This window comes from Dromaius novaehollandiae, chromosome 1, assembly GCF_036370855.1.
Source record: "Dromaius novaehollandiae isolate bDroNov1 chromosome 1, bDroNov1.hap1, whole genome shotgun sequence".
NCBI classification, from domain to species: Eukaryota; Metazoa; Chordata; class Aves; order Casuariiformes; family Dromaiidae; genus Dromaius; species Dromaius novaehollandiae.
In genome coordinates, this window is record NC_088098.1 from 196,029,624 (window position 1) to 196,053,721 (window position 24,098).

Sequence of the window (24,098 nt, forward strand, 5' to 3'; positions counted from 1 at the left end):
GTTTTTCAAGATGGCCAAATTATTTTGCAGTCGACCCCCTAAAAGCTTTACTAACATTCCTTTTTCACATAAGCAGTTTTAGTGACCACAGGTGTGATGTACAAAGACAGACAAGGGGAAGTGGGCAGCATAATTATGAACAGGAGCTTCAATGTCTGTAAGACACACGATCACTATCAAGTCTGTTTTGTAAAAACACTTGATAACTGTTTTTCAGTTTCTCCACTCCAGACCTCATCTTGAAAAAAGACAAAAGGTGAAACTTGCTTCCCACAGTGAAGCGAAACTAATGCTCAGGGATAATTTTACTAAAGGCAAGTTCTGACCAAGTTCAGAAAATCACTTGCAAAGCTATCTGGAAAATACTTTTACTTCCTCATAAAAACAGCACATACACTGAGACCCATGGAGAGACCTAAAAGTTTCTCCAGTGTTTTCTACAATGTCATTCAAGTTCTTGCCAGCCTTCTGAAAAAAAGAATTCTACACCACATTCAAAAATACAGACTCCTATTGTACCAAATCCCCAAAGCAATTTTAACAATGCCAAGTTTATCTGTAAGACCTAGTATATAATGGAAAATTTCCCATTCGTCTCCTATCCCAAACTAAAAGCTACATCCTATGAGATGTTTTCAGATTCATGGAAAATGATAACCATCTTCAATAGTGCCTAAAATCACATTTGTTTCATAAAAACCCTCAGCTGCAAGGTGCTGGAGGCTGGGAGAGCATACTAGTACAAGCTTGTCCCATTTTTTAATGCTTCCCTAGATGTCTGCTGTTGGCCTCAAGCAAAGACAGGATACAAGACTCAGTGGCCCTTTATGGCAGTTTATTTCAGCAAGTTTACAAACAAATCGCTAACTGTAAAGGTCCTCTGGCCCTTTCCAGAGGCAACTGGCACCTCTGAGCGATGTCTCTTAAGACAGTAATAGAATTTCATCTTCTTTCACCCTGTGCAGATGGGTGAGAGCAAGTATCTTGATTGTGAAAATAAAAATATCCTCTAGCATGAAATAAAAAGAAAGGGTATGAGATAGCATGATGGTTTACTGAGCAGAATGTGATGCATCTTAAAGGAGAAATTTTCAATATCTAAGCTGTTGCCCACCTTACCTGTGTGCTACAACAAGCTGACCTACTTCATCATCTTCTCCCACGGGAGAGCCATGTTGGGCATATTCCTGTCATCTAGAATGAAATTCTGACACAAGGTTTGGGCTGTATGGAGGCCGAACAGTGGGTGGCACAGCCAAACTGAGATTCCAGATTATACAGCAGCCTGACATGCATTTATTCATCTGAGCAATCAATCAAGGCAAAGACTATTTGCAAATTTCTGTGCGTGTTATAACCTACAGTATGCATTTCTATGCAGCCTTATTTGAGTGCCTTCTCCTCTCCATTAATTTCTACAGCCTTTGCCTTATGCATCCCATGTTATGACCCCAGTTTTTGCAAAATCTTCTCAAAGTGCTACCTCTATTCTTCAACCAACATTGAAGTTCTACTAAAAAAAGTATGGCTATATTGAGTAGAAAAAAGCCTATCTCATTCAAAATCCCATCTCTTACAATGGCTAGTAACAGATGCTTAGGAAACAGTGTAAAAAGAGGCAAATATTGTTTGATTCTTCTCAATATACCTTCCCTGCTTCTAGGAATCAGCAGTTCAGGAACTTTTTGAGCCAGAAACTGCACCTGTCATGGTCAGGCTGTCATGGTTAATAGGTCCCTAAAGGGCTAGTTTACTAAGTGCTTAAAACACAGGCTTCAAATGTGTTACTACGTTGGGTAAACTGAGTACTTCCCATTTATAAAAGTGGTTCAAATTCCAAAGGAATAGAGCATCTCTATCTATTATTTACTTTCCCTGTGGGAGCAGTAGACAGTATTGAGTACGATTCTAGAAGAAATTTAGTCATTATGATGCCCAAAGCTGGATCCAAGTGCCATATTATTTTCAGTAATACTATCCCATCTTCCTATACAAGAATTCCCCACGCAATTTGTCTGCAAACAGTGCAGGACAGATCTGTTAAAGGCATTGCGATAACTTCAAGAATCCCAGAGAATTACTTGAATTTCCTGCTGCCATTCAATAATACCTAGGAAACTGTCAGCAAACCTAATGCCTCCATCACTATTTTAAAACAAAAAGAGTATAATTGGGATAAATACGGAGTGATGTTTATGTGCACTGAAACACAGAACAATGGTGAGGATGGAGATACTGCAGTGGAGGAAGTAACAGAGCACACTGAACAACACCGCTGCACAGATCTTTCTGAATAGAGCCAGACAGATGTTTGGAAAGTGAGAGAAATGTTGTATTTCAGTATTTTCTGATAGACAGGAATAAGGATTGATAATTGTTTTCCCTTCTGCTTTGTCTGTCGAGAAAAGTTTTGGCGGTCAATTTGTGAGAAAAATGCCATTAGCACCTAAACCAAAGAAAGGCAGGATGAAGTTCTGCTTCCACTGAAGTCTTTCACAGCTTTCCTAAAAGTGAGGCCAAGTTTGTTTGTTTGGGTTTTTTTTCCCACAGAGTCTAAAACTGGAAAGAGCAGGTGAAGTCCGCAATGCTCTGCCTGGAGGACGGGGCATGCTTTGCACACTAATTGAAGTATCACCAAATGATGAAGCCCTCGTCCCTGAGCCACTCAGGCCTGACACATGGTGCCCTGGAAGAACAGCAGAGAATCTCTCACTGACTTTGAAAGACCAGAACAACTCATCATCTGTCACCACCAGAAAGTCTTCCTGATGGTACTTTGTTTAAATACTTGTACAATCCTAAATACGCTTCATTTTGCTTACTAGTTTTGGTGAACTTACTTACCCAAAACGCTGCTGTTTTCCTCGAGTCTGATGGCAGCTGATGAGTTCTTATCTGTACAAAGAGAATGCTATTAGAGTTACCAAAAAAAAGAAAAAAAAGTTTTCATGTAACAAACGTAGGAATCAAGTTTGCTGCATTAGTCATTATTTCTTAGCTGGACAGTCTCATCAACTTTATTATTAGTGAAAAGCACTTTTCTCTAGCAAACTGGAATATTTATGGAGTACAAGAGATGAAGTCCTCTGAGGCAAACTCTTTAATCGGGTCTCTGCTTACATCAGGAAACAAGGAACACCGACTCAGCTCAAAAGTAACTAATGAAGTGCTAACAAAAGCAGATATAATTTAAGGAGGGCCTTCCGCAACAAAACGATGCGTGACTCAGACACAGCCACTCCAGCCCTGCCTCAGCTGCTTATCTTCATTTCCTCATTCTTCATTTTAAAAAAATTGTTTACACTCAAAAAAGGGGAAAAACCCACTGTTTTAGATTAAAAGATTCTCATATGCAGCAGGACTCCTTTGCTTGCTTCTGCAAATGGGTAAAATGGAATCACATCAGAAGACAAAACCACATTGCTGAGTCACGGGGATCCAGGATTAGCGCCAGCCTGCTGCTGATCGTCCCAGCCCACTAAAGAGCTGTGAAGGGAGGAGACGCACAGTGACTGGCAGGACTGCATCACCAGTATTTATTTTTCAAAGTTGTTTTGCAAACAGTGCTAGATTGGAGCTGTAAAACAGTTCAGTACAAAACTGTCTCTATCAGATGATATGCTCAGATGACACAATTTACCAATACCACACATTTACAGTCAAAGAGAATTACCATATGTCTAATACACAGAAGTAATAGAAAGTAAAACAGGAAGAAAAACAAATAAATCATAAACAGAACCAAGCAGTCACATAAAATAAATTCCCAGTCATGAAGACGCCTGAAAATGAGCCACAGCAGGTTTAATAATTCCATGCAGCTTTGTTTCAGCTAGATGAAACCACAAAGGGCCATCCATACACTGCACCTGACAAGAGCTTGGAGAGAGATGAAGAATTCTTCATCACAAAGTCATTTAAACAGAAGATCCACCAGAATGAAGGGCTTTGAATGCAAAAATCTAAATCAAAGATGAGACATAATCAGGGATAAGCAATGAAGACTTCTAAATACATGAGTTTGGGTTTGGGAGTAACTGAAAAATAAAAACACTGAATAAACCACACCATTTGGAAATGGCTGCTGTTCATTTGGTGTGCAAGGATGAGAGGCCAGCAAGAATACCAGTGTTATTAAGATTATCTGATTCAAAGAAAATGATTGCATCTGATACCTTTCAAGTTTCTAAAGACTCAAACAAGCACATATGTTCAACATACTACTTCTTAAGAACAGTAACAAGTCCTGTATGATGTGAAAACTACAGTCAAAAGTACAGCTAATTTTGCATCAGAGTGGTTCAGAAATGACATGCCTATTTTCAGTGTTTTCAGACAGGGAGAATTTCCATGCTCACAGGTACTAGCACTCCAGCACCTTCTTCCACACCAGGTGAACTCAGCCACCTTATTTCAGACATTCTGGACTGCAAAAACACAAAAGTGTGATTATTTATGATTAACCTATCTTGCTGGGGCAGATGCCTTTAGTTCTATAAATATAGCCACACAGCCACTGCGGGTGACTACTTTTTGGCCTTAGGCCTTGAAAATTAGTGATGACAAGGAAACCGGCGTAGGTATTGTCTCTTTTTACAAAACAGAGGTACTTCAAAACTGTGTGGTTGGATTATTTACACAAATTTTCCTTATCACATTTTCCTTCAGCCTTATATTTATATCTTCATTGCTTCTGTTTTCAGTGCCTTGAAGCACTTGATTCAGCACTCAACTAAATTATAATGAAAATAAAACAACAGTTACATCTAAAACAAGTATGTCTCTGCAGAATTGTGTGGTTTTTCTCTTTTTCCCTTCTCTTTTTCACCAGCTGTAGTGTTTAGAGAACTTCCTTCATGTATCTCTGTTTGTCATGCTCGTAAGCAAGCTCTGATTATGCAAGGTTTCTGCAGAGCTGAGTTTTGTATAGAACTCACTCTTTGCAAAGGTGTGTTTCTCTCTTCCCTTCCCCTTTTTTGTGTTTCTGATTGTTATCAAAATAGCCTTGAAAACATGATTTGAATATAAACAGATACAGTACTTCTACTTCCATTCTGTAATCCACAGATGATTTGTAGAAGTTACTTCATTATCTCCAAAGATTGTTAATGCAGAAACTTAAAGTCACCTCACTTTTAAAAAGTACTTAAGATCTTAAAAAGCAATTAACATGACATTTTACATGGTAGTACTGTTAAGTACAGCACTCCTAATTCTTTCAGCAAATGTTTAACAAATGTGACTATCCAGATATTAAAAATCTATCTCAAACAAAAATAACAAATGCAATGATAGTATTGTAGATTTGTATATATATTTAAAATCGCTTCCTTTTTTGTTAAAACAAAGTTGTCTGAGAATGTCGTCATAGCAATCACAGAATGTTGAGATCTTGCCACGTCATTCAGGTGTACCTTCTGGTAGTGCAGAAGGCTTTGTTCAAAGATCTCTGTTGCTGAAGATAACATATTGTCACTGCCATTTGACCAGTGGTGGTTTGATCTCTCATGCTGAGGTCTTTTAACCTTCGAATTTCATTACATACCTCTCCCATAACATTTCTGCCTGAAATAGGAGCAGTGCAAAATCTTCTGGCAGTTTTTTCCATGCCCTGACCACAGACTATTCACCACCTTCAAAGATCAATAATTTTTTTGTTTTCTAATATTTAAGATTGCAAGCTTACCAAGCACTCCCTGAAGTCCTGACCTCCACAATGAAAACACATGCTCCTTCAATTCTTCCTGTGCTGGGGATGTCAGTAAGCAAGCAATACAAACTATAAGGCAGCAGCCACCGTATGAACTGTGATCTTCATGACAAACTAGCATCCTCTCACTCAGATCACCAGTATTCACCTCTGGCATGTCAGTCAGATTTGGGCCAAGGTGAATATTGGCGATTTGGGTGCGAGGATGCTAGTTTGTTATGACTTCTGTTGCTTGCAAATGCTTTGCTTAGAAGGATAAACACCTATTACACATATTGCCTTTAGATCCCTTTAAAGGAGGTGAGAAAGGAGGGACAAGTCCTGGCCCAGTGCACCTGTATGAGCAGCAGATGCTCCCTCTCAGCTGTAGAGTATACTCAAGAACAGGCTTCAAACCATGTCTGTGCTCTCATGTTAGCTCAAGGCCACAAGCTTACACGTGAACCCAAACTCCCTTATTATTCATGCTGCTATGTATTGTCTTCCACTGCAACTCCAGTTTGGAGAGAGCAGCTGGGCCAAAAAAAATCAGTGCTTGGAGGTAGCTGGCACACCCAGCAGCTCTTCTTCCAGCAGCAGTAAGGCCACAACTGCTGGAGCCACTTGGCGCTGCAGACTCAAGCCCAAACTCAAACGTACCTACTAGAGGTAGTAAGGACAAAAGCAGAAAACCCCTCCAAAGCATTGAGCCTGAGCTTGGCTCTTTGGAGCTGGGAAGGCTGTCCTAAAGGGACTGCTAGCTAGAAGGAGTTCTCCCCAACAACCCCCCCCTGTGCTTAGATACCTGTGTTAACGAACAGCATGCTCTTCAGCACATCTGGACCTAGCAAGAAACCTAATAGGACCCTGAACAGTATCCTTCAGTGAAACAACAGAAAATTCCTGTGGACTTAAAATCCCATCTTCACCTCATCCAAAGAAGTGTTAACTCCTGCCTGAGCAAACTGAACAGCTCCTCACATCTAGCAGCCTATTTGCCCTCAGGTGATCATTTTTGCTTTATCTTGTGACAAGCACAAAATACTGTCACATGATGAACCAGACTTTGGACCTGGACAGGTGGAGGAGGACAATATCCTGTGCAGTTAATCTCAGGCCAGAGCAGTATTTCTTTTGAATCACTGTGTGTGGGCATGTGTGTTTGCATGTGTGTGTGTGCACCTCTATGCCAGAGCACATCAGAACAAATCAGTTAGCCATCTGAAGCAAATGATCAAGGGCACTGAGCTTGCACCTCAGGTTGATCCTGTACTAAGAGACATGTGACAGGCCAGTGTTGTCCTTAAATATGGGAGTGAATGATGTGTCACATGCCAGTGAAACAAATTAAAGCTTTCTTGAAGATCATGTGACCCATGTTAGTTAATCTGGTATCAAATCAGTAATGGAGCAAGCCACCACAAACAGTGCATAAACAGACGAGGTTTCTGACTGTGCCCTGCCATACGTGTACTGTCTGTCCCAGAAGACACATACTTCAGCCTGCTGAAATTTCATAGCTCTGATTCCCCCCTATTGCGTACATCACGGTGGATATAGGCAATACCTAAATGGCAGATGTGTATGAGCATGACCTTTCATGTAGCGTGGGAACATGTGTCACAGCAACTGTCCCAACAGAGAGTGAAAAATCAGCTCTGACACCCCACCTCCACCCTGACAAACTCTACCAGCTATGTCAAACTACTGGACTCTTAAAAAAATGAGATATGTTAATTGGAGATGAACTGCTGGCTAACAACTGTTGCTTTTAAGCACGCTGGTGAGCCAAGAGTGTGTGCAAGGGAAGCAGTTATAACAACATCACTAAACCATTTCTGTTTCCAGCCAATAAAATGGCTTTTAATCATCTTGAGATGGGCACCCGTATTATAGTCTTGTCTCATACCACATGCCCTCAAGCAGATTCTCTCTTCCTTCAGGGTTGCGCTGTGTCTGCCCGATCAGTGACTTGGTCCTGAACGAAGCCACTGGTCAGCAACACGAGAGGGACACAACACAAGCACACGTGCCGCAGGCCACAAGCCTTGGTCCCTTGGGATGACACTGGGGTCTTCATCCTGGCCCTAATACTATTACAGAAAATCTTGCAATCACATAGTCAGTGCAGGATAAACTGAAAGGCAGAGGTTTAGGGCTGAAGACCTGCAGTACACATTGCGGGGTGACACATATCCCAGCATCTACAAAAAATAAAAGGTTGTGGAGAGAGCTAAAAAATTGCAGAAGCAGCAGCTCATGTGCAGACTGATCACACACCTTCCTGTGGCGAGGAATCTGGTGACCCCCCCAGGTGCCTGCACCCCTCCCCGGACTGCTCTGTCCCCTCTCCTCGAGGGCCCGGAGCAGAGCCAGCATCCCACGCCCGGCTCCTTCCCTGGCCAGGCAGGGCTGTCAGTCCCCGCGGCGATCGCAGGGCAGCGGGGCCAAGCCGGGGCAGCAGCAGGTTCGCAGATTACACAGTCGATGTCATATGAGGCTGGAGGGACCAGTAATAAATAAATAATCATAATAAAAAAAAATTCTCATTGCATAACAAACCGAAACAAACTCTGACCCGGTAAGCCCTGAGCTCCAGTAACGTTTAACCCGCCGTTGCTCAGGGGGTGAAGTCACAACCTGATGATTTTCGCGGCCAGCGCTCTCCCCCCGCAGCCGCCCCCCGCCCCAGCGCTCCCCCCGGAGCGCCGCCGCCGCCACGCCCGGCTCCCCCCGCCACGGCCCACCCCAGCCCGGCGCTGCGCCACCGAGGGGCGGAGCCATGGCCGCCGCGGGCACCGGGCGCGCAGTGAGCGCGGGCGGGCGGCAGGGCGAGATGGCGGCGCCGCGGGCCGGGGCCACGGGGGGCGGGGCGCGGGGCACGGCCGCGGGGCACGGCCGCGTCCCGCCTCTCGGTGCGGCGCTGGCGGCGGGGCCTGGCCGCGGGGGAGGGCCGCCGCGGCGCAGCCAAGAGCGGGCCGCGGGCGCCGACACCCTCCGCGGGCACAGGCGGCCCGAGGTAGGCGGCGGTGGCGGCGCGGGGGGGAGCGGCGGCGACCGCGCGGCCGCCATCACGGGCCGCGCCTCGGCGCCCTGCCGGCAGCCGGCGTTGCGCGGGCGAAGCTGGGGCTCCGCGGCGGCGCGCCGGGGACAGGCGGAGGGGGCGCGGGGCACCTCGTCGGCCAGCCCAGGTTTTCCGTGAGCGGCCGCGGGAAGGGGCTGCCACGGCAGAGCTCTCCGCAGACGGGGCTGTCAGCAACAAGTGAGCGGTCCGAAAGGTGCCGCCGCCTCCCGTCCGGCGGCAGCGGCCAGCTGCCCCTGCGCCGCCGCGCAGGTCAAGCAGCTTAAGCTCAGCGTGCAGGTAGGTCTGTTGTTTTCCTTCCGTGCAGTAAATAATTGCTTTTTTTTTTCTGGTGCAGAGAGCTAAAAACAGAATCCCAAAATGAGGAAGGTTTTGTGCGTGGAGCCCGTCATTTTCGTCTACACGTTTGCGTCTTCCTTGACCAGCCCGCTGATGCAGCAGCTTATCTACCGGAGGCTGTGGCAGGAAGAATACAATTCCACTTTCATAAGCAATAGCAATATTAGTCACTGTGAACAAAATAAAAGTAACCCAGCTTATATCAAGCAGAAGGTAAGAGGAGAGAAAAAATACAATATAAATATATAACAGAAAACTTGCTGCTGGTGTGTGCTGTATCAAGATAACGTACATATGTATTTGTGTGCTACCTTCACTTTGCTGTCTCGTTACTCTTGTGTTGCGCTGTACATAGCTGTAGTGCTTTAAAGACAAACAATCGTTTCCCAAAAGGGACTTTTATAAATTCAGGTTTTGCTAAGGGTTTAAAATCACCTTACAGGATTGGGCCCAAATTGACTACGTGGGCGTTACACTGCAAAGTGTACAGTTGAGGGCCCTCCTTCCGCTGAAAGTTATGCATGTGTTTATGCACCGTCAGTAGACTGTGTGGCTTCTAGTGTCCTTTGTAACTATGAAAACTTAAGTAAATGTCTTGTAATTGTCAGGAATAAGATCTAGTTTAAAACGTGTTTAATGTAGAGGAATTACAGGCATGAAGGATGGGGAGAGAATGAAAATAACAAAAATTTGTAATTTTAAAGTGGAAAAAAATGATTCAGCTGATCTTTGCACAATCAAATATAATCAATGATTTACCATTCTCAACAGTACTTTTCTGCCTTGTTGAAATATAAATGTGGCAAGATGGCAGCATCCTGTGGATAATTACATTTTTAACATTTTTTCATACTTTAGCTTGCTGGGTAAAGAGATGTTAATTGGAATTTCTTCCATTACACAGTTTTCATGTGTACGACTTAAGCATAACTAACTATGGGCTGCCACTAGAAGAGGTGATCATATAGCCCTTTCCTTTCTCTCTCTCTCCATTGTCTTTTCTCTTCTTGTGTTGGATCTAGCAATTATGCAGCTATATGTTACAGTTTGGGTTGGATCAGCTCACTGATTCAGCTGAAACACCTTTTTTTGAGTACTTTTTTTTCTGAATCATCGAACTGCTCTGAGAATCTGTGGTCACATGATTGCTACATCTAACACAGGGGATGGCAGAGGGAACATATTTGCAGAAGAAGTAGAACAGAACCACCCTGCCAACAGCCAGTTCGATCAGATGAAGTGGAACTTAATGAAACTACTCTGCAGAATCAGAAAAGTAGATTATTTGGACTGTAAATTACACAGAAATTTGAGTTAATGGGAGACTGTCAGTTGGTATTGCCCTATGTTGCTGAAAGTGATTGCTGCAGTGTTGCAGGTGGCACTTTAAAATTTTGTTTACATGCCAGATTTGAGTCTCTCACATGCTGCATATGCATGAGACTGAATGCCTGAGTTTGTTTGCCTCATTTGGCATATACAAAAGAAATTTTTAAATGCCACATAGGGATTCCATAGAATATGGTCCAAGAGATAATTCAGAATTTTTAGCATGGGAGTAGATTCTTCCTCATCTGATAAAAGCCTGTGGTAGTAGAAGGAAATTGGGAGTAAAAAGGTAAATCGAATTCTGGAGTAGCACACTTTCTGGGCTGACTGATCAGCCTAGGGAGGTAATACATGCCACCCATTAGAACTGATTTGGAGATGATAACCCATTAAAAACAATCCCATGATAGTCAGAACCCAGTAGATGCACAAATAGGTCTTCCTCAAGTATACATCTTTTACTAATTAAACACCAAGAAAGCATTGTTCATGACAACAAATGCTCTTGAGAAGTGCATCAGAGCTTGCTGATGGTTGGGTCTGGGATGCTCCTTTAGAAATCTGTCATGAGATGAGGCTAGGCTGCTGGACATTTATCACTGGACCTAAGCACTCTATCATTCAAAACAAATTCAACCTGAGGTTGGGCTGCTAAGGCTTATGTCCATTTATCTGTGGCACCATACTGAAGAGCGACTTGGGAACTGAAATATCTTTAGAGCACAAGAGGAGATGAACACATGAACTGCCAAGCCTTTAAGGCAGAAAAGGTTTCTAACGGGGAAAAAGACGTTTCCATGGCAAATAATCTTCCATTGAAATAGTTCACTCTTTGTCAGAGAATACCCAATATGTTTTGGTGCGCCCGAAGACTGTGGATAACTGTGAGTCAATGAAGTGGGGTTTGTCTGAATAATGCTTGTAAATTACTCCCCCAAAGTGTGTTTCTTTAGTATTAGCTAATGCTCTTTTGGTGCATTGTCATATGATGTCGTGTCTCAGTGGAAACAACAACAGTAAAAAACTTACTTGGTGGATCCCATCCCAAATGCAGACCCCGTGAAGAAACTTACATTTCACAAACATTTTTGCACTTAGCATTTTCTAGTACCCCGCCAAATTCAACTTGGTTTCCAAATTGTGAACACACATGCTTCAGGATATAAGACTTGATATTCCGTTTTGCAAAACACTAAAGCACAGTGCTTAATTTCAGCTGAATTTTAGATAGTGTCTCCAATTGATGTGTTGGTGAATTTACATATTACTGTTTTTTTTGGCATAACAGAAACAAAATGTAATTGACTTTATATTTAAGAATATAAGGCCTTCAAGATGGTGGTTGAATTATGGCCAATAGAACTGTTTTGTTTTCCCTTCCCTAACAAATTCTCATTCCCTTCATTTCAGTCGATATCACCAGACTATGAATTATTAATCAGTCATGCTCTTGCCTGGGTGTCTAGCATCATTTTTATGCCATACTTTTTACCATAGTATATGAATATGAAACTCTCAAAATGCCCATTAATTTCAGTGAAACTTGGTCTCCATGCTAAGCAATAATCATGGGTATGGTGAAAAGACCAGATTCAGTAATTCAGATCTTTAGGCTTTTGCTGAGAATATAAGAAGTTGGTGTTCTGGATTTTCCAGGATCACCCTAACTTAGGTATATGGAAAGTTTACTTACGAAAACTTTTCTGCCAGAAGTGTTCCTATCAAGCCCTGTTTGTGGTTAGCTCTTAGAAAGATACATCCCTCACCAGTTAATTTAGTATAAATCCTTGAGTTCTGAGAATGGAGAAGCTTTTTACTAATCTTACCAATTTCACAGCAAAATGTAAAGAGACTGAAAACAAAATCAGCAGCAGCCTGCAAAGATGTATAATATAATTCAAAATGGATAGTCTTTGCAGCATTTAGATTAATTATTTCTTAAGATTTGAAGGAATGTAGTCATTTTATAATTAATCAAAATGAGTTCAAAAGTCATTGGAATAAAAGCTGGAACATTCTGATTGCTGGCTTGAATAATCCTTTTTTAGCTCAGGAGGAGCTATATTGAAACATCATTTATCATCCAAGACATGCATTTTCCTTTGCTACTCAGTAATATTTTTTAATTTTATAAGCCTGTCAGCTTATCATGTCCTGCCCATTGTTCAGCCTCAGGCACAACATTTCTCTCTTTATTTAATCCTTATATAAGTGAATTGCTTCCTCATTTTCATTCTTTTAATTTTGAATTTTGTGATTTTAAAAATTATTTCTATCCAGCGTGATCATTTTTTCAGAGTAGAGTGAATTCGCAGATTACAAAGCTAGACTGTGCTCTTCAAATTTCTGTAGTTCTGTTGATATTAATAGAGTTGTATGATTTTAAATGAGCTGAATATTTGACCTATCGTTTTCTGTATTCATTTCCATTTACTTTATAAATACATGAAGGAGGTGGTCATGTTCTTTACCCTCTAAATGGTCTAAATGCTGTCCTTCTCTATTTGGGTTGTGTCATCAGTAGACAAGTTATTTACGTCAGCAAAGTTATGGTTATTTGTGGCACCTGGATGTGTAGTCATGTTCTTTACGTTGCACACCTTCTAAAACAACAAAACCTAAGTCTTCATTATTTTATTACTTCTGTTTCATGTTTCATTATGATTTTGGCAGTAACATTTGTATTGTATGCGGGTTGAGATGATGTATAATAACATTTGGTTTTATTTCAAATGTATTTGTTTCTAATGTATTAGTATTTCTTTGATACTGATGTCTTAGCATGTAAATGTTCCTGAAGATACAATGCTTGCAACATGGAGTCATAGAGTGTCCTCTTTGCTCCATAAATTGTGCAAAAAGCACTATTCATTAATCAGATTTTTTTTCAGTCTTCATAAATGCAGTTAATCGTTGCCCCTGGAGATGTCTGTGCTTTGTTTATGTGCATTTGTCTGCAGGCTGAGTTGCTTCTCTTCTCGTTGATGCTGTCCCTTCAGACCAAACAGTTTCCCATACCATGCCAGCCTTCTCTTTGTGTTTTTCCTCTTTTTAAATCATTTCCTTTCCTGCAGCTTTTTTCACCGGTCTGTACGGCTTCTCTGTGCACTGTCACATTCAGCAGACATGGCCACTTACTTGACTCCTCTCCCCCTCTCTTTTCTTTTGAATAAATAGATCTAATGCCTTGCTTACCCACTGTTTAGGCCACATTTTATTCCTTGTTCTCAAGCACAGACAACCAGAAAGCACAATAAAATCCATTACTTGTCCCAAAATCCATCAGAAGAGGAGGTATTAGGGATCAGAGTATTATTTTCCATTTAAATCTGTTTAGTCTTCATGTTTTTGACCTTCCTAGGGTGACTACAGTGGTGGCCAGTGGACATGACATCATGACTCCTAAGACAGACAGACACCGTAAGGGAAGAGAGTGAAAGACTCCAGAGTGCTGGGGGTCTTGTGAGCTTTCCACGAGTTTCCCAAGATCAGTTGAATTTTCCTCTTGTAATAAAACCTGGTATCTTGTAAACAAAGGAAGAATTTGAACTGGAAACTCATGGTCTCTGCCTATAAATATAAAGATGAGTTTATAAAGCGTTCAGCAGTTTTAAAAATTGTCGAAAGTACATTCCTGAAAGTCCTGTTTTTTGGGTTTTGTTTTTCTTTTATCTTTAGAAGCTGCTACTCAGTGGGCATTATGCTAGCTACCGAGGCATCAACTAAAACTTGTAATGTAGATGGTTTAAATACAGGCATATAAAAGCTTGAGAAGTCTTACAGGACTGTACCTTCTCCCGATTCTCGAAGAGTGCAGGCCCCTGCCCAAGTCTGTGTGATACCTCAGAGAACTTCAAGAGAACTTTCAGAGTGACTTCAGTCACTTCTCTGCATCTGAAAGCTTATTCCGTGGGATGAGATAGTATATGAGTTTGTGCAAATGACTTTACTTCCTTTTCCACTGCTACTCTTTCATCTGAACAGTTTTTTTTCTTTTAAAGGGCTGTTCTGACTGCTGTCTGTCTAGCCTGCATAAATACATTGAAAACAAGATCTGAATTAGTTTGCTGAATGTAATTTAGCAGCCAGCTTCATAACTGTGCAAGATAGTCTTTTTCTATTTGACTTTTGTTCTTTTTTGTATAACCATGAATACTCTATTAACTAGTTGTTTATCAAAATCATTTTATTTTTAAACTGTTAAAAAGAACTCAGAAATTTTCCCTTCATATTTGTTTACATTTTATTATCGTCATGTAGCTACTGTTCTTTATGTGAATACCTGCTATAGCATCTCAATAGGGAGATCACTGACTTGGAAGCTTTTTGAGCCCAGAAATTTCCAATGTTCTAAAAAGTAATTAGTTCACATGTCTGCACATGTGAATCAGTATCATTTTTTAATGCTATATTTCGCATTTGTGCATCATTATTATTTCTAGCATTGTACTTCAGGACGTCAGAGCAAATCCTGATCTGTTTACTCATATAGCATCCTAATCAGTGAATCATTTCTTTGTAACTCTCTCAGTAGGATTATTTATGGAGAAAGATGTAAGTAGGGAGTCTGGAATGTGTTCCTCAATCAAAGATTGTTTTGTACTGTTTTCTGAAAGATTTAAAATAGAGCCAGTGTCCTTTTGCAAAACCCTGTGCTGAAGGACTTACAGTATGAGCACCTGCTCTTGTAAAAGTATGGTCGAAAGAAATGTTCTCTTGTCTTCATTGGAGCTTCTCTGTTAGGGCTATTGTAAGAGTGTGTCTAAGATAAGTTCTGTCTCTGTCTTAAACTGTAACAAGACATGTTTGAGGGCTATTGAAGGTAAAATTACTGAAGTGGGAATCTTTGAACGTGCACATCCTTTGTATTAGCCATTATTATATAATGTGGTCTTATATAGTACTGTATTTTATTTCATTATAGCATAACATAGTATAATATGATTTCACATACAATATCGTATTACATTATTACATATTACTTTAAATCATATAATAATTTATATGTATTGTATTATGCTAATAATGCATGCTAATTATAATTGTAGTCTGTAATATGTATTTTTATAATTTATTATAGCATTTGTTATTTTTGTTTTCTCTTTGCAGGAAGTTCAAGAAAAGGCCTCTCTTTTTACTATGCAGTTGGACCTAAGTGGGGCAATTCCCAGCCTTATAGTTGCCTTTGTCATTGTAGCTAATGGGGATCGCCAGGGACGAAAAAGGTCTTTAGTTTTACCATCAATGGGAGCTCTGATTACAAATATCTTCCTCACTATGATGTCATACTTTTCCTTGTCACTCTCTATCTTATATGGGGTTGCATTTATTACTGGACTGTTTGGGAGTATGGCAGCTTTCCTTGGAGGAGGCTTTGCTTTTATAGCAGATGTGTGTCATGACGAGAAGCAGAAAACAACACGAATAGCTGTGGTTGATTTGATTTTTGGACTTGTATCTGGATTGGCAGGACTGTCTTCTGGCTACTTTATAAAAGGAGTAGGCTTTACATGGACATTTGTGACAACTTCTCTGCTTCATGCCATTAATATTATCTATATTATATTTTGTCTGGAAGATACAGTAAATGTATCTGAATTCCAGCAACAGGATCCAGTATCTTGTAAAGAAGTTCTTAAAGAGACATTTTCTGGAGTGTACACGCTTTTTAAAATTGCCCCTTTTAAAAAGAGAATTTTAATCATTGTGTTGCTGTTTACATTTATGACTTATTTGTTTACTATGTTTGGTGGGAGTTCACTTTTTACACTGTATGAACTGGATGAACCACTCTGCTGGAATGAAGTATACATTGGATATGGAGCAGCTGCCTTCACTTCTATCTCTCTGACTAGTTTTTTAGGAGTTTACTTACTTTCTAAGTGTCTCAAAGACATTTATATTGTCTTTATTGGAATGTTTTCTTGCATTGGAGGAATGGTCATGGTTGCCTTTGCCAAAACTACCCTGCTCATGTTTCTAGGTGAGTTCAGAACCAAGTGTTCTCTGGTCAACAATACATATGAAAATACTGCTATGTTATCTGTACTTAATGCAGTTGGTAGGTATTGAGGTACCTCTCGAAAGGGTCCTAAAGCAGTAAAAAATACAAGGTTAGGCCAGAGTCATTTAGGGTTTAATTAAAAGAAAAAGAGTGTGGAGGATAGACAAAATTATGTATTATTGGTTTTTAGTGCCATGCACATATATTGTTTTTTTATTTTCTCTGTGCTTGGATAGTTGTGTCTCAGTGCACTTTTGGTTTGATTTTTCTATTGCCTGTTGCTATCCAGGGAACTCAGCACTAAAAACTATGTGACTAATTAAAATTTGCAGTGTGTTTGTAAATTCCCAGAGCTTTTTTCCTGTAATGTTTCATGACTGATTTGTTGCTTTACAGTAAGAATACCATCTTTACTTTGCTTTATGCCTATTCCTGTTTTACGGTCCATGCTGTCAAAAGTCGTTCTTGCTAGTGAACAGGGTGAGTGGAATTTGTTTTTAAAAAATACAGCAATACATTGTTTCATAACAGATGCACTAGGTTTACCTTTAAGCAAACAGATAGATATTGATATTTTAGGATTACTTTTCTTTTAAAGTTCCAAATAATATCATCCTATGTCATATTAGTGGCTTTTGGTTCTTAACCAAATTTGATATGAACAAGATTGTGTTTTTACACTATCCTGCAAGTTTCAACTTTGAAAGGAGATAGAGCTCTAAAAAATGACCATGGAGAACATGAAGCAGAGGAGTGCTCAGGATTTGTACAGTTGTGGTTTTACAAGTGCTTCTACATTTACCAGGTTTTGACATGCAGAGAAAGGTATACTTTAGCTATTTAGTCAGCATCACACATTATAATTTAGAAAGGTAAGCAGTAGATGTTCAATTGAAAAAGCACTTCAAAACAGTTAAAGACTTAGATCCTGCGTTACTCACCCTGCCTAATGGGTATCCATGGCTACTTACACACTTCCCAAAGGATATAACATATTACTTCTTGAAGTACTTTCTCTGTGAATCACAGAAAAAAAGCTTAAGTCAGGTCTCAAAATGTTTGATTTTATTTTAAAAAGACATATCTTTATGCACTAAAACAAAGACTTCTTTGTACTGGAGTGTGCTAACCTGCACCGCTGTTCTTGCAGTTTCTTGGCATTCTTCAGAGCTTTGGATGCTTGAGTAGTTTGATGAAGGAATCAGGTTGCCACTTGTCATCACTTTCTGATTACCTGTTGTGATTTTTTTCTGTAGCCCCATGAATATGGATGTGTCATGGGAAAATGTGTTCAAAAATACACTGAAGGGATGGTCTGCCACCCCAATGAGTAGTTCAGTACAAAACTCCTATAGATTGCATCTCCTTTCAAAAATGAGGAGACACGTGCTGAACCAGCAGTCTTTGTTGGGTCAGAGCCTTGGTGAAGTTCTCCACATATAAGGGGTAAGATTAGAACAACAACAGAGGGGAAACACAAAAGGGAAGAATGAGAATAGAAAGGAGAAAGAATTGGAAGGGGTAAAGGATTGAGCTGTGCAGAACATAGCAGGGATGAATAGTTTGGACTTAACAAAGGAGTCCCCATGGAAGACACTTCCATGGCAAAGACATATGATACTCAGGTGCTTGTTACTTGGATACTTGCTAAAATATTGCAGATCTTTGCTAAATGTCTTTCAAAACAAGTTTAAGAACTTTAGTACTTTGAAAGGCTTTTCATTTTGTTTTGTTTGTAATCCATCCATTTCTTTTGGCAGGTGCTGTGTTTGCTTGTATTGCCTGTTTAGAAGTTGTGACCGGTACTATTTCACTTTCAGTTTTTAATAGTATCTATGCAGCTACTGTTGCATGGTTTTCGGGCTTCAGCTTCCTTTTATCAGCAGGCCTTTGTCTAATTCCACTGAGTGCACTGTGGTAAGTATGTATCAGAAGGGTTCTTTTCTAGAATTTGACTACTTTTACTGGTAATTTCTCATTGGCATGCTTTGAAGCAGAGTGGTTTAGTGCAGTAGTTCTCAAACTTTGGTATTTTCTAATATACTGGATGTATTTTATTTTGTGTGTAGTTATCTTTTCAGTTTCCACTCAGTTTGGGACCTGCTTATATAGAGCAAGTGTATGGAAAGTATTCAGAGAACTTGGCAGCAGGGAGCTGCTTGGAGTGAGACAGAGCTAAGATTAGGGGGCGGAGCTATGGTAAGAAGTCTTCCACTGGATGACAGGACAGGGGAGAGGGAGCCCATTGCTATGAAGAACTGCTTTGTCTCAGTGAGGCTTGTGATCAGTTCTTTGACAGCAGTAACTCAGCTGCTGCTAGAAGCTGAAGCCTCCTGCTCTTTCTCTTTACTACCTACCTCCTACCTTGCAAAAGATTTCCCATCATCACTCCAGTTCTGGCCCTGATCCAGCTACCTATCTTCAGCTCCATGGCTGTGAACTTGTCACATCCTTGCCCCAGATTGAAATCTAGCCTGAATTTACTACTAGGAGGATACACTCTACCCTTGGTTGCATGTGTGTGCCTTGCATTGGTTTGAGGCCTTAACACGTGCTGCTGAGAAAAGATTTCATGCAGAAAAAAAGTCTTTCCAGGTCCTTGGTCATGTATACCTTGTGATGATGTGCCACTAAAATCTGTAAAAGATCTGCCCTAATGTTAAGCCCCATATGAATAAGCCTCTATACATGTTTAAAAAATGCACCTCTACAGTATTTGCATACAATCTTATCTAGTAATCTTCTGGTAGTATTGATAGTGAAGGATTATTTTTCACAGGTATTCACAAAAGCTAAACTCACCTCACATTCTTTCCAGTATAAATTATGTTTCTTTTGGATGCTGGAACATAGATCTGAATAACAGAAGAATCACTCTTCATTATTTCTCACTTGCATTCAGAAAAAAATAAATTAGGCTATTTTTCTTAAGAGGACGGTACTCGCTGGAGGTTTTTATCTTTTTTCCTAATGCCTAGACTTTACCTCAATCACCTTTTATCTCTAGATCAGCTGCATTTTAAGTTTTAAGGAGGCAGTAAGAATGCTGCAGATTTACAACAATTACAACAATTACAACAATTACAACAATTTTCAAATCTGTGTTTGCTTGACTGTATTATTTTCCTCAGTCTATTCAGTGTAGCTGTAGTAACAGTAACTTAAGAGTAAGGTAGTGATGGGTCTCAGACCTAAGGGAGTTGAAGCAAAGGGATCATGTGCTGGGTATGGAGAATAATTTCCAAGAAGGTAATAAAAAAGTGAGGAGTTTGTTATATGGCCGAAAACCCAGTAAGTACCTTCAACTTATAAAATAATAGTTTGTTTGATCAGTGCTGTATGTTAAAAAAGCCCTCTCTCCTGTGCAAAGGGTAATAAATATTTACCATTAAATGAGTCCATCCTGCAGTCAGGACTATAGTCCATCCTCATCATAAAGTTTTGTAGGTTATTTCTCTTTTCCTTCTATCACTGGAGTTCCAGGTGTCTTGCCCTTTGAATAACCCTTCTAAAACCATTATTTTGAGAGTGTCATGCAATGTTACTATTTGAAAGCAGAAGCAGTAGCTTGTTCCAGTCTGTAATAAATCTAGCATAGTAGTTCAGTGCTTTTCAAGGAGAGCAGAAATAATAGTCTAACTTGTGTAATAAAGGCAAATACTGTCATTGCCGTTATTTACTGAGACACATCAACAGCTTTTTGCGACAAACGGTGGCTCTAACAGAGCTATCGGGTGTGTTGGTTGGGGCTGAATCAGCATGCTGTACTTAGCTATCTGAGCTAAAGATATCTGTCTTATCTCTGTCTTACAGCTGGCTTCTGTGCACAAGCTGGAATGGAGAGGATTTGGCTCTACTTGTACACGAAGAAGTATCCAGCATAGACAGTACTGATAGTTGAATAAAGGATTCACTTACCTGGGTTTTCTAATCTGACATGCAGTGGCAGAGACCATTGTATCACACATGCAGCATGGAGACAACACAACAATTAAAGATGCGATCTAAAAGTGGCCCTGCAACACTAACCACTAAACTGATAGCACTCTATTTCCAGTGTCTCCTTTTAGCACTTGAATTAAACTAGCTCGTATACTTAACTATGCAAATAGGCTGGCAGTGGAGATTTTAATGCTGCTTTCAGCATAAAGAAAAAATAAGGTAGGATGATACTGTCTTTCCAGGTACCCTTTCTCAAGTTTGAAAATGTTAGCTGTGGCATGTTGTACATCTTGTATCATTCTAAGTGGGGTGACAGCAATAAGCTTATTAGCTCTTCAGCCAGAGTGTGTGGGAATTCTGCTGAAGCCAGTGGAGCTCATGCCAGCAAAGGATGCAGTCCACTGTGGACATCATAAAAAAGCTGCCTAACTATGAAGCATACAGAATTGTCTAAAATTATTAAACTAAAAGGTACTTTTTTCAGAAGGCAACCAAACTGGAAGAAATACTAGCATCTGCTGTAAGCTGCAGTTAGCAGAGAATGTTTGTGCAAGTCTAACTTACGATGTGCGGACTTTGCCTGTGACTTAGTTCTTAAAATGGATTTTCACACTGAGCAGTCGTACTTAGAAAATTTCCAGCATGCAGAGTGTGAAGTTAGGCCTATGCCTACATATTGCAGAGGCCATACTGCACATTTATTTTTAGATTATAAATGTATTATCCTTTTCCATGTAGTGGGGACTGCATATAGACAGTATTTTTTGTCCCATGAATACTTGTTTCCCAGCCAAGTTGGGCTGTACTGGACTTAAATGTTTCTTCCAGTGAAAGGATATATCTTTTCAGTGGATCTTCTGATTTTTTTTTAATATCCCTGAAATAAGGTGACCAAATCTGAACCATGCATCTAATCATCTTGCAGTGAATGCAGCATAATTTATTAGCACTTGAGTAGCATTTCTCATCTTCAAAGCACCTTATAAATGCTATTAATTTTAAAGAACTTCCCTCCTTTACAGATGCTCTCTTCTGTTTCAGAGAGAGAGAAATAAACAGAACAAGTGACTCATCCTCAGCCACAGTGCAAATTAGCAAGAGCACCAAACCTAGAAATCAGTTTCTGCTCCTTGACTCTTTAGCTTTTTGCTTGAGATCTTTATGTAGAAATTAGCACAGCTTCTGGAATGTACAGCACAGCAGAAGAAATGTGAATATGATCACCACGTTAAAGACCACTCCCATGTGCTTTTTTAAGAGAGTTTTACAGGTAATATTGTTCTGATTACTGAAAGTACAGGTAGGCTGTGTGTGACTTTCTTCCCCCAAAACAGACTAGGTAGAAAAATCAAAATATGATAAGCTGGTTGATGTTCACAAGAGGAAAACCGTAGGAAAGCACCTGTGAAGTGGGAACTGACTTTGCATGCACATAGCATAGGATAAAAATGACAGCCATAGCATACTGTGCATAATCAGTGGTCTACTAATATGAATTAATATCCGTCATATGAACAGATTACTTCTGCAGAGCTTCTTAGTGGCAGTCCACCAAAAAATATCAGCATATCAAGGATGATACTGTGGCAGATCCTTTCTGTTTGAACTACAATATTGTTTCCAAGCTATGCATCATGACCACTGAGAGGTTTGGAAATGAGTTCAAGTAAGGTCAAGGAGAGTTTATACTATCCAGCAGACTACTGTCTGTCACTGCTGAAAGCAGTTCAATTCCTCCAGGATAAGGGCAATAAAGCTAATACGCAGCTAATAAATACAGCCAGCTCTCACTCTTTTGTCCTGAACTACCAAGGCTGATGTTGGCAGTTAAAGGCCATTGGCTTTTGCTGTCCAGTTTAAGGACTAGCTAGTAAATAAAACTGCTTAACTCTCCTTCCCTGCACCACCTGAGTTGCTGCCAATTTCTTGGAGAAGGGAGCCAAGTTTTATAACAATCAGTGGGTCCAAAACATAGTAAGTACTTCCAAAGAGATTAACAAAACACTGATCTGAAGGACTTCAGCACAAAGATTACATTGTCTTCCTTTCTTCTTTATGAAATGTACTATTTCGTACAAAATTGCCTAAGAAAAAATAAAGCAAACAAAGAAAATAGGGAGTCTTCCTTCATCTCCTCTTCTTTAGTGAAGGCCTCTGCTAACGCTGATGGTAGCAACAAAGAAATCTAATTCAGCAGTAGCATTCTGTTAGCCCAAATGAGAGTTTTCACGTACAGTTTAGGGATGGCTTTGTTATGATTTGATCTTGCTGTACAAAGTATGTGCTGTTTGCAAAATATTTGTGGCTGACACAGCCTTTAGAACTGGCTGTAAAATTAGGTCAAAACATACATAGGATATGAAAAGTGTTTTTAAAGTGCCTAGCACAATGCAAATTGAGGAAACAAGGTACTTGTGTTTTTTGTTTTTAAATCTAAATCTTCAGGTTGTTGCTCTATGTGTATATAAAGGCAAGTATTATTTTGACAGAAATTAATAAAGTGCATTTTGGTCTTTTAAACTAACTTGTATTTGTAGTTCTTGAAGTGATTGTTGACAAATAACCAGCAGGATGACTGGTGGAGTAACATTTCTGTAAACAGAAGCAGCATCTGTTTTTTGGCTTCCTGCCAGCACTTGGTGAGAGAAAAGGATACTGCCCCCAGAACATCAGCACCAACAGGAGGAGGGGAATTACACAGCAGGACACCACCAATATCTGCAAGAAGTCAGTGTGGAGGCTCCAAAAGTGTTGCACCAACAAGACTAGTGCCCCAGGCTGGGCCCAAAGAGAGCATAACCAGGCAAGACCTAGATGCAGAGGGTCATCCCAGCTCCACCTGGCTGTGCAGGCACCTCCCTCGGCATGCCTAAGTCTGGCCATGGTCTGTGGGTTGCTGCTTGCAGAACCTGCTGTATAGATTGAGGCCTGTACAAAATGAGAAGGGGCTGGGCCAGGAATACCAGCCCCCAGCACAGCTTAGCCCATGGCACCAAGATTAATTTTGTCACTTTTCCTGTATGTTAAAGTGCTGTACATTTTTCCTCTGAGACATCTTGCAAGTGCAACCCTTCCTTTTTATCTCAAGAGTTCTTTGTCCTCAACTCCCACAGCTTTATTAACAGCTTACAGCATAAACTCTTGGACATACCATTGCTTTCTAGCCTGGCTGACCCCTAAAATTAGCTTCTTTACAGACATGATGAACAGTGCAACTTCCCTGCTCCTACCTTCATTCACACTCATCCAAGATGATAAACTACACAAAGATTTGAGAAAAAAAGAAAAAACACACCTACAAATTATGTCTGGCCTCCTACTCTGTGTCCACTTCTCACTGCACTAATGAGAAACAGTACTGAGTTACTTGGAAAGTAGTTTTGCTCAGACACAGTAGCACCTTTCAACCAACAGCCATTGAGCTGTTTTATTGCACCACCTTACTTTCTTTTGCTTTTTACAAAACACTACCATGAAACTTTATTCACTTCTAAAGTAACAGCCAATCCTATTATTTAAGTATAGCAATTCACATACAAAACAAACAGCTACCTAAAAGAGTGTGCAGACCTATGCTTTCACACTCAATTACTGGAACTCAAGTGAAGTGGTTGACAGTTAGCACTAAACAGTCATCAAAAGCTGCTTAATAAATGTCGTTTTTCTTAGAAATACTGTTTCAGGCTCCCTGCAGATGACAAGAGGCAGCTCCT

General features: G+C 40.4%; 1 protein-coding gene and 1 long non-coding RNA gene across 5 annotated transcripts in view; one reads left to right on the forward strand and one right to left on the reverse strand.

Annotated features, from left to right (window-relative positions):
* The window catches only part of LOC135327163 (uncharacterized), a 36,111-nt gene extending 28,176 nt beyond the window's left edge, over positions 1 to 7,935 (reverse strand). The window contains exons 1-2 of the long non-coding RNA XR_010387297.1: positions 3,327 to 7,935; positions 2,845 to 2,895 (exon numbers count right to left, since the gene is read on the reverse strand). This is a non-coding gene — a long non-coding RNA (uncharacterized LOC135327163). The remainder of the gene's footprint in view (positions 1 to 2,844; positions 2,896 to 3,326) is intronic.
* A 482-nt stretch (positions 7,936 to 8,417) lies between these two features.
* SLC46A3 (solute carrier family 46 member 3) lies at positions 8,418 to 22,905 on the forward strand. 4 transcript variants are annotated; one of them, XM_064504966.1, is made up of 6 exons: positions 8,418 to 8,498; positions 9,109 to 9,323; positions 15,549 to 16,422; positions 16,840 to 16,923; positions 18,204 to 18,360; positions 20,257 to 22,905. In XM_064504966.1, exons 2-6 carry the CDS (start codon positions 9,132 to 9,134, stop codon positions 20,342 to 20,344), a joined length of 1,395 nt encoding a protein of 464 aa, XP_064361036.1. In that variant the 5' UTR covers positions 8,418 to 8,498; positions 9,109 to 9,131; the 3' UTR covers positions 20,345 to 22,905. The 4 variants fall into 4 exon arrangements, with proteins under 4 accessions (XP_064361036.1, XP_064361035.1, XP_025964721.2 ...); XM_064504965.1 differs by lacking the exon at positions 8,418 to 8,498 and adding an exon at positions 8,529 to 8,708; XM_026108936.2 differs by lacking the exon at positions 8,418 to 8,498 and adding an exon at positions 8,772 to 8,951.
* The last annotated feature ends 1,193 nt before the right edge of the window (positions 22,906 to 24,098 follow it).